General features: G+C 49.2%; 1 protein-coding gene across 1 annotated transcript; it reads left to right on the plus strand.

The window, feature by feature from the left end:
* Positions 1-759: 759 nt before the first annotated feature.
* On the plus strand, positions 760-12,703 carry UBE2V1 (ubiquitin conjugating enzyme E2 V1). Its single transcript, XM_036395466.2, has 4 exons — positions 760-832; positions 8,375-8,523; positions 10,487-10,612; positions 10,901-12,703. Exons 1-4 carry the CDS (start codon positions 811-813, stop codon positions 11,045-11,047), a joined length of 444 nt encoding a protein of 147 aa, XP_036251359.1. The 5' UTR covers positions 760-810; the 3' UTR covers positions 11,048-12,703.
* The last annotated feature ends 314 nt before the right edge of the window (positions 12,704-13,017 follow it).

Consider the following 13,017-nt stretch of genomic DNA (forward strand, 5'->3'; position numbering starts at 1 on the left):
GAGCAGTGTGGAAGCTGAGGGGAGTGCTGCTTGGCAGGCTGTGCAATGAGTCCCCACCTTGCACTGCTGGGGCACTGGGCTCTGCGGTGCTGCCCACGCTGGGCTCTCGGCCCATCTGGCTGCTTCTCCTGCTGCCTTTTCCTCTTTCCTTCCCGCTGCCTGTCCCTGCTGCTTTGTCCTGCCTCTTCCTGCTGCCTTTCCTTTCCTTCCTGCTGCCCTCGGCCGGGCCGCGGCTGCAGTGAAGTGTGCCTGGGTAAATAAAAGCAGCGAGAGCAGCGTTGCTGTTTTACAGCAGCTTCCAGGAACAATCGATGGCTCCCGTCCCTGCTCGAGGCTGGGGCTGGGAGGGTCACTGCAGAACGGGGCTGGAGCTGCCGTGGGTCTCCAGAACGTTTTGCTTCGTGATTATTCTGGCTGTTCTCACAGGCTCTTTTGGGGCTCAGTTTTCTGAGCGTGTGGTGCAAAGCGAAGTGAAGCAGAACTCATTTCCTTCCCGTTTCTTTTAACTTTTTTTTCGTATTATGCCGGAAGGGAGCGGGCTGGGGGAAGCTGGGCCGGAGTGAAAGGGGTGTGACACGCCCGCCATGGTGTCGGTGCCCCGGGGCCGGTGGCCGGGGCTGTACCGAGCGGCGATAACGCCCGCCCGCGCCGCGGAGCCGCGGGAGCGCCGCCCGTGCACCACAGAGCTCCGCGCGCGCGCCCGCCCCGCCCCGCCGCGAGCTCCCCTTAGCGCGCCCGCCCGCGCCCCTGGCCGCAGTTCCCGCGTTGCGGTGACGTCAGGCGGGGCGGGGCCGGCGGCGGCGGCGCAAGATGGCGGCGACCACGGGCGCGGGTGAGCGGGGCCGGGCCGGGCCGGGCCTGGCGGCGGGGCCGCGCCGGGGCCACCTCGCCCCAGGACACCCGCGGGGCCACGGCCGGGGACGGCGGGGCGGGAGGCGCCCGGCGGAGGGGCGGCCGCGGCCGGGGGGAGGGGGCGGCGGCGCGGCCCGAGCGGGGCCCGGTGGGGCGGGGGTGGAGCCGGAGCCGTCCCCGCTCCCGTCCGCGGGTCCCGGCGGGCCCGTCCGCGCCTCCCGGGGGCTGCCGAGGGCTCGCGGTGGGAGCGGCCCTGGTGCGGCTCCGGACGTTGCAGGGCCGCTCGGGCCCTGCCGGACTCGTGTCCCGGCGCGCCGGAACCGGGCCGGGCGGGCCGCAGCCCGTGGCGGAGCCGGGCCCCGGAGCCCGGGCCGCCGTTCGGGCTCTTCTCCTGCCCTGCTCCTCTCCTGGCCCGGTCCGTGTGGCCAGGGCTGGCCCCGGCGCTCTCCTGCCGGCAGTCCCCAGGCTGTGGCCGGCGTTCCGTGGCTGAAATGGGCGCTTTAGGAGCCTTTTTGGCCACTGGCCTCTCTGTGTTCCGCGGGAAGTGTGCAGCTCCCGTGGCAGGACGTGTGTGCTCCGAGGAGCGCTGAATTGTCAATTCCCTTCAAACCTGCTCCACGCCAGCTTTGAGTAGTTACACACACTCTCCCTTTGCATTTGTCATTACATATTAAACAAAAATACTGCAACTAGATTTGGAGTGAGGTTTTTTTCTGTTGACGTCCTCTAGTGAATTTCAGCAGATCCAGTAAAGCAGAGTCACTTCTGTTGAGGCAGTTTCATTTTCCTGTTTTCCCAGTCCATGGATGGTTTCACATGTGCCCCTGTAGTGCTTGTTTCCAAATTACACCCTCCAAAGTTGGGCTGTGCTCACCAGAATGTGACTGGTGGGGATATAATAGAAATATTTTGGAGTTCTTTTTGTACAGATAGTTCTCTGTCAATGACCACTCATTGGATTTTAAGGATAACCATCACAATGCACATAATTCATATTAATCAATTAATAAAAACTCGATTAAGTGCAGTGGTTGCTGTCCTGAGAGTTGCGTTGCAGGTCTGTGTTTGAACGTGTGAGGTGTTGAGTAAAGACACAGGAGCTGTAGCTTGGAGGAAGGGACCCCTCTTCCCCTGTTAGGTCACGTTCTCCTGCCTGCCCTGCATTCTCTGTGATCCTTTCAAGCTGCTGACATTGCACTTTGTGTTTGGCTGGAAGAAGGCAAATGCTTTCCTTTTCAAGGCAGGACAGCTCTGTGACTGAGCTGTTAGGTGCTCGTGGAGGGGCACGTGTGGGAAGGAGCTGGGCTGCAGGGACAGGCCTTTGGCACAGGCTGCTGTTACCGGGCACCTGCTGGCCACCTTGTGCCTGCTGCATTGTTCCCTTGTCCCCTGGGTTTGTGGCAGGGGACAGGATTTTGTTGCCAGCTGTCTCGTGTCCCCAGTGCTGGCAGCAGGGCCACAGAGTGGGCACGCAGCTCTCTGGGGTAGCTTACAGAGCCGTGCTGCAGGAGCACCGCGTGTCCGCAGCAGACCCAGCCCTCAGTCTGGTGGCTCCGTGGGTGGGAGTGGAGCTGGAGCTCAGGGGCTGCCCTCAGAGCACTCTGCAGTGCTGGGGAAGGACACACAGCCTCCCGTGCTGGTGGCAAGGGCAGCCTGTGCCCGGGAGCTGGCAGTGGCACTGCAGTGCAGCTGTGTGGGTCCCTGCTGTCCCTGCAGGGCCTGTCACAGGCAGGGCGCTGCAGGTGAGCCCTCCCTGGGGGCTTGGGAACATGCCTCGGTGCTGCCTTCTCTCATCTGGGAAGCACAGTTTGCTAAAACTTGATTTGTGGAGTCCTAATGTGTTTGTATTTGTCTGTAAAGCAACTGGAATATTTGTGATATCTTGAGTTCATGGTGGTTTAGCAGCGGAGCTTAAACACATATTGAAGATGGAAAATGCTCATCTGTCTTCCAAAGCAGCTACTGACCCACAGGAAGAAGAGGTAACAAATGTCCCTGTAACCTAAATAAGTCATAGGGCTGGTCCTGGCAATTAGACAGGTAGGTAGATTAGATATTTGTATCTATTAAGCAGGTAGGAATTATTAACAGGGGAAAACCCAACCCTCAGCTTGGAAGGAATGTTAGGATGTGGGGTCCATCTGTACCACTGACAGAGGGGAATCCTGTGTTGCTGATGGTGTGGGTTTCCCACACACCCCATCACTATATGAATAAAAAGAAAGGTTGGCTTGAATGGTTTTAATGAGGCTGTTGGCAGGAGACTCCACTCTGTGTTTGTCCATCCCACAGACTGAGGTGCCCTGCAGGAATGCTCAGCTGCCAGAGGTGATCCAGTAGGAATCCAGGGGTTGCTCAGGGGTTCTGCACACGACAGACCCTGCACCACGCTGCTGTCCTGCAGTTTTGGGTTTTACAGGGAGTCAAACCCAGCTGTGCTGGCTGGGGGATGGTGTTTCTGTAACTCGCCCTGGGAAAGCTGTAATGACCTCACTTAACCACTTTCTCTCACAGTTCAGTGTAGGGGGTTTCTTGCAGGGCTGTGTTTACCAACAGCCTGGGAGTGCTGAGTGGTAAAATGGTTTGCCCAGATCTAAGTTTTTCCAAGTCTGAGGAAGGTGGAGAACTGCACAAGACCCACTCCTTGGGTGTGTGACTGTGGCAGTGCTGGTACATGTGCCTTAATGCTCCTGACAGGGGAGAGCAGACAATGGAGTTAGTGCAGTGTATTAAAAGGTCTGTTTGTAACCCTGAAACGCTGGGGTTAGTGCAGTGTATTAAAAGGTCTGTTTCTAAGCCTGAAACGTCCCTGTGCACTCCAAGGGATGCTCGTGAGAAGCACAGGAGAGGGGCAGTGGCAGTGTTGTACAATACAGGTGCCCCTCGGTGGCTCCTTGGAGTGACAGCAGTCATCCTCATCTCACAGGAAGCATTGCCAGGGCCAAGGGCTCTCTGGGACTGTAAGTGAAAGACTCAAGAGTAGGGGAAAAGTAACTGAAGAGAAAATATCTTGAAACCTGTCTGCATCATCAGAGTGGAAATTGTGACTGTAAAGACAATGCAAGAAATCCCAGGTTCCTTTCTCCTGAAAGCTTTTGTGACAATTGCTGAAAGCCTTTTATTTGGTTTTAAGTATTCCATCACTTCAACAACTTTATATACCATTGTGACAAGGAATGGTTTGTGTATTTGTTACTGTCCCAGTGCTGCAAGGATAAGCTGTCCAATTCATTAGCTGCAGTCAATGCAAAGACATGAAACACAGGCTGGAAAGGATGTAATTAAGGCTGAGTATCAAATACACAGAAACAAGCAACAGAAAGCATTTTAATGTATTGAGCAATAGAGGTGTTTAAAGCTGTTGGATTTCAGCTCCCTTGAGTTACAGTAAATCAGGAACTAGTATAGAAAGCAGAGTTTAAATTGTCCAGAAAGGCTGGTTTGATAAATTGCTTGTTACAGTGAAGATGTGGGAAAACCTTCAATAAAAGACAGCTCCTCTCCTCGGAGCCCCATTTTCTGGGTGCTTTGCTGAGGTGTGCTTTGCCCCGTGCCTGTGCTTTAGTCCTGAAGAGAAATGCTTGTAATTTGATCTCACTTTAGAAAGGAGAGGGAAACAGGTTGTTGAAGTTTTTGAGAGGTGTATTTTTTGTTCTGCTGCCACTGATCAGAAGGATTGGAGGAGAGGATCTCCCCCAAAGGCACATGGCCTGCCTGGTTTCACAGTGCTGTTCTCAGCTTCACAGGGTGTCTGGATGTGAAGTTGCTTTGGCTATGTAACCGAGGAAAATGGAGATGGAAGAGTGAGTAAGATGAGAAAAATCTCAGCCTGATAAGATCACTCTTAAACTGGTTGCAAGACACACTCAGTTGTGTACCTTTAGTAGTGCTGATTATTTTTTAATTGCCTCTCACTTTATGTAGGCTTTCTTGTGTTAAATGAAGAGCTCTTAGAAAAACAGGTTGGTTTGGTTACTGCCAAGGAAGCCTCCATTGCTACACTGAGAGGGTTATGCAAGGTATTTATTGGGGGGTGGGAGGAGGAAACCCCGGCACTCCTGGTGCTGTCAGGGGCACAGGACATCTCCTGACTGCAGCTGCCATGCCTCAGCATGGACTTCATTTGGCAAATACTGTGTGTGCCTAGGACAGATCTGGCCACTTTCTAGGAATCTCGGTGGACAGCAAGCCCGGTGATGATGTGTTTGTGTTATCACAAGTGATAAAGTTGTGTGAGGTTTGGGTCCCAGCAGGATGTGGTAGCAGACCATGAGTGCTCCAGGCCCCTGCAATGAGGAGGAGATGGGGTTGCCTTAATGGCCTGGTGCATCTTTCCAGACTGACCAGGAGGGTGAATCTGGTCTTTATTCTGCCTTGCCTAAGAGAAGTTTATTTATATAAAGCATTTATGGTCATATAGGCATAATATTTTATATTAATATGTGTGATTCTCTTTCTGTTGAATGAATTTCCTGAGAATGTGTCAGGGAGGGAGCTGAATTGGCACTTTCTGTGGTAGCTGAGGTGATGGTCCTTCAGTTCACACCCTGAGCTTTAGAATAGGGGTAAAACATGTTAAGAAAGCAGCAATGCTGTGTGACAGGGTCATCTCTTGTAAAATTACCAGTTATCTGCCATGATCATTTTATTTTCCATGCAGTGCGTAAAACTCAAATCTGTGTCCTTCCCTGTGGGCACCCCGTTGCCACGATGCCCCTGCTCGTGGGGAGCAGTTCCTGTGGAGTGAGCACTCACTGCTGTGAGCCATTTCCGTGAGGCAGGAGCCCTGCTCAGTGTGACTGGCCAGCTCTCAGGAGACTTCACACTTCCCAAGAGCTCTGAAATCCTGTGTGACTCTTTTATGGCTCTGATTCATGCTGGATTCATGCTGAATCAGAGCAGCTGTATCTGGGGAGAGCTCAGCAATTAAGTTGCCTTCTCTTCCCGTAAGGTTGTAAAAGCCAAGCCCAGCTCTGGGTAGCAAATGTCAGAACTAAGGCTGCCTTTCTGCCTTGGTTGTGGCTGCTCAAATACGTACGTGGTGATGTCATTTTTAATTACACGCTCACTTAAAGATTCCTGCTTGGCTCAGTGAACAGGGTGTGATGCTCAGAGGGATCACTCACAGTTGATGCTCAGAGGAAGGGTGGACGGGCAATACCTTTTGTTTTCTTCTTTGTTGTGTGGCCTGTGTCTGCCCTAAAGCTGACTCCTCCTGGATTATTTAGCTTGGTGTCAGTAAGTACCTGTAAATTGTCTTTGCACCACTGATAACTATGAAATGATTCTATTAAGGAGTGAGGCACAGACTGAGATGATGCTTGTTAAGTATTGTGATGTTGTGGTGTGGAAGTGAGAGCATTTTTGGCATTAACGTGACTCCAGGTGTGTCTTCCCCTGGCTCCAGCTGATGGCTGCTCTGGCTGCTGTTCTGATAACAGCCACAGGGTTTTCTCTGTGGCATCCCCTGCCTGAGGAAGAGCTGCTGGGCTCCCTCCAGAAGGACCTTCTGTTTGCCCTTCTCCCCTGGCCCTTTTTGCCCAGGGCACAGCAGGCAGGGCTGGAGCCCAGACAGCAGCTTAGCTGTGAGTCATTCCCCATCAGCAGCTCTGCACCGCAGCAAAAACAGGGAAATAGGCGAGGTGTGTGCAAGCAGAGGTTGCACCTTGTCCTTCAACTCGTGCTCTGTGGCTTGTGTCCTCCAGCTCTCTTATCCCAGGTGGTGGAGCTGGGCTGCTCTGCCTCCCCAAACCACAGCACACAGACATTGGGATGGAATTACAAACGGGTGTCTCTCTGTCATGGCTCAGGTGTGACTGGCAGACTTGAGCCCTCGTGTCTGGGGCACACAGGATACACACTTCACAACTTAAAGATTTTGTGGGAGAGTTTGTGCTGGAGTTTGTTGTGCAGGGACGTGGCAGTGGTGCCCAGGAGGTCCTGTTGCCACCCAGGCTCTGGGGCTCGGGCAGTCTCATGGCAAAGGCTTTACTGGCCCCAGCTGACTCATTTCCTTTCACAGCCCAAGAGTTGTGTTGCTCAGCAGCCACGGAAGCAGCGGGGTCTGGCTGGGAGGGGATTTGGCAGGGAGCTGTGCTCAGCAGCCCCCGGGTGGGAGGTCTGGTTCTGCCAGCACAGGTCTGGTGTGTGCTGGCACCGCTCTGCTGGATGAGTTCCTGTGCTGCTGCTGCAGCTGGGACTGAGCCCTGCTGCCCAGGATGTTCTTGGATGTGATCACCTTAGATGTCTATCCACTTCCTTCAGTCATTTGCTGGTTTGGTTTCTTTGATGCATGCTTTGTAGTGAATGAAATTTGGACACCTCTGATTATGCAGCAAAATCATCTCTGCCATTAAGTTTCCTTAGGTCACTAATATATTTAAAGGAGAATTTAAAACTACTAAATCCTCTGTATTTAGTCCATGGCCAAGGAGTGCTCCATGGGCTGCAGGTGCATCTGTGCTTCCTCAGGGCTTCCCCAGGGGCATCTCTGCCCATCCTTCACTGGCCTTGGTGTCTGCACAGCTGTTCCACTGGCACAGTCTCACTCCTCTCTCCAGCTGCTCCCGTGCAGTAACTTTGTCCCTTCCCAAACACTTTATCCCAGCAGTGCTGATGTCCTGGGCCTTGGCCAGCAGTGGATCCATCCTGGAGCTGCCCAGGATTGGCTCCAACACACAAGGGGGGAGCTTCCAGCAGCTTCTGACAGGAGCCAGCCCTGTAGCCCCACCACCAAAAGCTGGGGCACAGAGCCCAGGCTGAGGAGCAGCAGTGGGCTCGGCTGCAGTTCTCTGGGCTGCCTCGAAGAGCAGTGAGACCCACTGTGGCCTGAGTTCAGGGTCCTCCTTCACCACAGGCTTGGTGTGAGACCTTGGCTCTATCACCAAAGCTTTTTGTGCCATTGTTTTCCATTAATGTAATGGGGAGAAGGAAATCTCCCTGGTTTGCTGTCTGTTTTGAGGAGAAATGTGCCACAAAGTGCAGAAATTCCTTGGTGGTGGAGGTCACGAGTACAAAGGATGCTATTGCTGCTGACAAAGCCCACTTCAATTAACTTCAGATTAACCTACTAATGTTATGAAAGAGTTTTATTTGCTTTGAAAGGTATTTTTAAAGCTCTGAGTGAGTCAACTGCTGTCAAGCCTCTCATGGTGTCATTTTGTAGAAACTTCTAAATTTTTATAGTATAAATCATATAGACAAGTGCTAATTAGAGCTCCACAATACTGGGTCTACCTTTGAGGGAACAGAGATTTCCTTTCATTTTACTGCCTGCTGTAACATGTGGCTGTCAGCCTTCTGGAATGTTTATTTGGGGATACCTTGATTCTGCTTGTAAAATCCAAGCTAAATATGGGAATAGCTTTTTTGTAACATTGAAATATTGTCATTCAAAAAGTGGTATTTTCATGGTTTTGCCCAAAATGTGAACTGTAGAGTGACCAAAAGTATCAAGGAAATTACTCTAGCTTCTTAGCTTTACAAGATTTCTCAACTGAAAATATTTATCTGATTGTTTCAGGAGTAAAAGTTCCTCGTAATTTTCGTCTTTTGGAAGAACTTGAAGAAGGTCAGAAGGGAGTCGGGGATGGAACAGTTAGCTGGGGCCTTGAAGATGATGAAGATATGACACTTACGAGATGGACAGGAATGATTATTGGACCTCCAAGAGTAAGTATCCTTGAATACTAAAATAGTACTGTTAAAATAGTACTGTTACATTTTTTTTCCCCTTCTCCTAACCTCACCACTGAAGTTGAAAATAAACGAAAGGCAAATGAGCGAAAAAGCACTTTAGGAAGTGATTTATGTTGAAGTTCTTTATACTAATGGGTTTCATGTGTCTGTATGGCTTTTTGCTTATAATTTGAAACATTTTGGTGCCTTTCTCTGGTCAGTTCTGTTACTTGTCTGCTTTATATTTGCAGATTTGGTAAGACATAACTTTCGAGATCCCAGAATTCTAACATGCTTGTCCCCTTGAATCCAGCAAGGTTCAGAATCCCTCAGCTAGTGAGGTTACAAAGGGAGCTGCTGCAGGTGCCAGGGATGCTTTGTGCTGGTTTTTCTGCTGCTCCTGTTCAGTTTATGGGATGCTGTTTATTGCAGCAGTACCGACGAGCTCTTGTAGAATTTCAGCTGACTGAGGAAACTCAAATTTTAGTGTTTTCAGTCTCTTCTCTGGATGTCCTCTCCCAAAGCAGCATCTAATAATGCAGCTGGTCTTTGTTTGAGTATTGTTGTGTTCCCAGCCCCACTAAACTGTGGGTTTACAGTCTAGTAGTGAACTTGAGGACTTCATTGTGTGTTGAATGTGTGCTGGTGTTCTAAAACCAGAACTTGTCTGTTGTCTCCAGTTTCACTGTTCTGTTTCCTTAATATCCTTTGATGGGGTGCAGGTAGCCAATTCTCCTTCCTGCAGTAGCAGATGTCTTCTCCAACTGGCCTCAGTATCATTTCTCAGTGATTCCAGGGGTCATTATATGAAAATCTTTACAGACCTTTAATCATGTTCCTGCTCTCTGTTCCCATTCTGTCAGTTGCCTCTTTTGACACACAGTGAGGTTGTACAAGAACATGTATTATGAAGGCATTATACATGCAGTGTTTTCTGTCTCACCCAGAAGTGTTTACTTGTTGTCTGCCTTTGCTAATCTCTCCCCAGTCACAAGCATTTCATTTGTTTATGATGTACCCAAATTGTTTTCTAGAACAGCATTTGATTTTAGAACATTAGGAAAGTGCTAATGAGCCTGCATTAAGGCTGTGAAGAAAGCTCACTGTGTGCCTAGGGTTTATGGAAAATTTAAACAACCTTGAAATCTAATTTAGAAAATTAAATAGGAATTGAAATGTGCAGACAGGAGTATGCAGCCTTGCCAGCAGTGATGGAAGTTTGCAGATCACAGCAGAAGAGTCAGCTCTGCCTCTCCTGTTTTTCTGACACACTTAGGAATACAGATCTTCTTGCCAGATACCTTGGGACTTCTTTTGAGCTTCTTGCTTGAAAGCATCAATTGTATTGGGAGAGATCCTGTGGACTTGCAGCCATTCCTGTTTGCTGTCCTCCTTTTAACACTGCTCAGATTCAGTTATTACCATTTTGGTTCTCAGCAGGATGTGGAAATACTGGCTGGGACAAAGGCTAAGTCCTGTTTGCCTCTGGGTGGAAAGCAGTAGCAGATGGGAGGGTGTTGTGCTGGATTCCAGTGGGAAAAAGGAGCAGCTGAGCAGAGCTGAGTTCCTGGGTGCTGCTGCCCTGCAGGGGTGTGGCACTGCCAGGCTGTGAGTGGTGTCCCACAGGCAGGAGTCCCCTCGTTGCCAGTGGCAGTGTCAGAGCTGCACCTGACTGCCCTGCTGTGTGCACAGCTCCCTTTGTGCCTGCTCCACACACCCCACAGCCCTGCCTGCAGCTCGGGGCTGCTCCCTGCACCAAACCTGCAGAGCTCTTACCCTGCAGGAACATCTGATACTCTGAACATGGTAAAATGAGCTCCAGACAAGGAGCCAGCATAGTACCCACGTGGCTGCCCACACTTTGGGTAGTTCCCATGTTCCTAAAGTAGCCACTGCTTTAAACAAATGCTTATTGAACTGCCTGATGTAATTGTTTCCCCCTTTCTTTTCCCCTCAGACAATTTATGAAAACAGAATATACAGCCTTAAAATAGAATGTGGGCCTAAGTATCCAGAAGCACCTCCATTTGTAAGATTTGTAACAAAAATTAATATGAATGGAGTAAATAGTTCTAATGGAGTGGTAAGTTTTTTGCTTTTATTCATTTTAATCATTTTTTTTGTGCAGCTCCAATGCTTTGTTTATACTTGTGGCTTGCTTAGCTCCTCATTGCTTGTGATGCCCTTTGTTGGAGAAGGAAAGGGGGTAGAAGGGAAGTGGACAAGAGGAGATTTATTATGCTTTTAGGAAGACGCTTGCTTTTGATTTGTCCCACTCAGATTTCATGTGGGATCTTTAGTTGGGGGTGGAGGGAGTTACGTGTAGCCAGTGCACCAATTCTGACAGGAATGGTCTTTTTGTCTGTTTTAGGTGGACCCCAGAGCCATATCAGTCCTAGCAAAATGGCAGAATTCTTATAGTATCAAAGTTGTTCTGCAAGAGCTTCGGCGTCTAATGATGTCTAAAGAAAATATGAAACTTCCTCAGCCACCTGAAGGACAATGTTACAGCAATTAATTAAAAAAAAAAACCAACATGCCCCCCCTTATTCAATTTAAGCTGTCTTCATTTTCCACAGTAGTAAATTTTCTAGATGCATCTTGTAGACCTCAAAATACTGGAAAGGAAGTTCCCATTCAAAGGAGGTTTTTCTTGAGATACTGTAAATGATACTAATTTTTTTTTTTCATTTGAAATATAAGTTGTGCTATAACAAATAATCCTGTCGTGTAACCACTGTCCACATAGCTGAACTTCTGGTATCAGGAAAAGTCTATTTAAATTTATTACTGTCAAGACCAGTGTGGCACATCCAACTTAACTGTGAAAGGATCCATCCCACAATCACCTTGCTGTGTGTCTGGCCTGGGTTATTTTTTTCTTTCTCTGTCTTTTGCAATAGAGTCGAAGCTCAGGGCTATTTATTAGAGTAGACACAAAGGTTTTTGCTTCCAGTACTACACTGGGCTGTATGGACTACTACTGGGGATGTGTGCTAACCTCAGTCATCCCTCCCTTTGTGCTCGCTCTAGTAAAGGCTGAATGTGACTGTGGTCGTTTTTGGGTTTTTATTGTTTTTTTTTAAATGCCCTGATAATCTGGGGCAAGCTTTCCTTCTTTCCTTTGGCCAAGGCATAGATTGTATTTCTCTCCCTGGTCTCCCTCACCAGTGATGTGAGCTTTGGGTGAGGGATTCAGGGTTCTTTTTATCTCTTCCCTCTTCCCCTCTTTTTAGTGGGGGTGCTGCTTTCTTTTTGCCCCTCTTGGTGACTCTTCTCACCCCTGGCCCAGGGGTGAGCGTTGGGGCAATAACTTGACCTGTTCCCTCCTGCTTACCATTTTGGTTTTGCAACAAATTTAGTCTTCACCAGCCTGGGAAACAAGAGTATCTGTTCTGCTGGCAAGCGTGGGTTTTCCCTTCCCTCCAGCACTGCTGCCACACCGCCAAGCTGGCCACGGCCACGCTCTTAGATAGGCTTTGACGTGGGGAAAAGAGCAGTAATTTACCAGGATTGCCCAAACCTTCTGCTGCCAAACCTCAGTGGGAGAGACTCTGCACCTGGAGATTCTGAACACGCTCCAGGTACCCTCGAATCACTGTGCTTTGGTGCTTTGGATTGACCCAAGAATGTTCATTAACAAAACGTTGCACTTGCGTTTGCCCCTTCTAAAGATGTAACAACCACAGACAAATCAAATCCGGGTGGTAGATTTTATTAGGGTTCTGTAAGTCTTAGAAATCTCTTCAGTGAAGATTTTGGGGAAGCGGTGGCACAGCAGATTAAGGACCTTGATTGGCTTTGCATCCTGGCAAATCACTGCCTTTTCTGGTTTACTCTTCCGGACCACTAACTGCTGCAATGTGGATGCAAGCTTACAGGAAACCAACCTAGTGTGTCCTAAGTTTTATGAAAAATTCAGTGTTTGTGTAAAAAAAAAAGAAAAAAAAAAGGAAAAAAGAAAAGATTAAAAATAAACACATTTTAAAGCAGCAGCTGTCAAGTCAATGAACAATTGATGTTTCCATTAACTTCTGAGGAAAATATTAGTTGTAAGGATTTAACATCCTCTGTACTGAAAGTTTAACATAACAGTATTCCATAAGCAGCCTTTTTATTGTATCAGACCATTGCCTGATTTTAATATAATAAAAAGTGTGCATTAATATTAGAAGGCTTTAATTGTATTTATGTTTAGAATTTTGATCCCTTATGGAATTCTTGATTTGTTGGAAGTATCTTCCTACAGATCACGTGTAGCTGACAGACTGTAAACTGGTGGTGAAAGGCAATTGTCTCTATCCAGCTGCTGCTGCTGCTGTGCCAAGGAGCATCTGTAATTTTGGTTTAAGCCTCAGGCTGCCCCTCAGGCCGTTGGTAGCATCAGGTGAGGCCCAGGGGCTGCCAGGGGGTTCCCGGTGCTGTGCTGGAGTCCCGAGGAACTGGAATCCCTCTGCAGCTGCATGTTACACTGTCTGTCAAGGTCGA

The sequence above is a fragment of the Molothrus ater genome, chromosome 17, assembly GCF_012460135.2.
Source record: "Molothrus ater isolate BHLD 08-10-18 breed brown headed cowbird chromosome 17, BPBGC_Mater_1.1, whole genome shotgun sequence".
Taxonomy (NCBI): Eukaryota; Metazoa; Chordata; class Aves; order Passeriformes; family Icteridae; genus Molothrus; species Molothrus ater.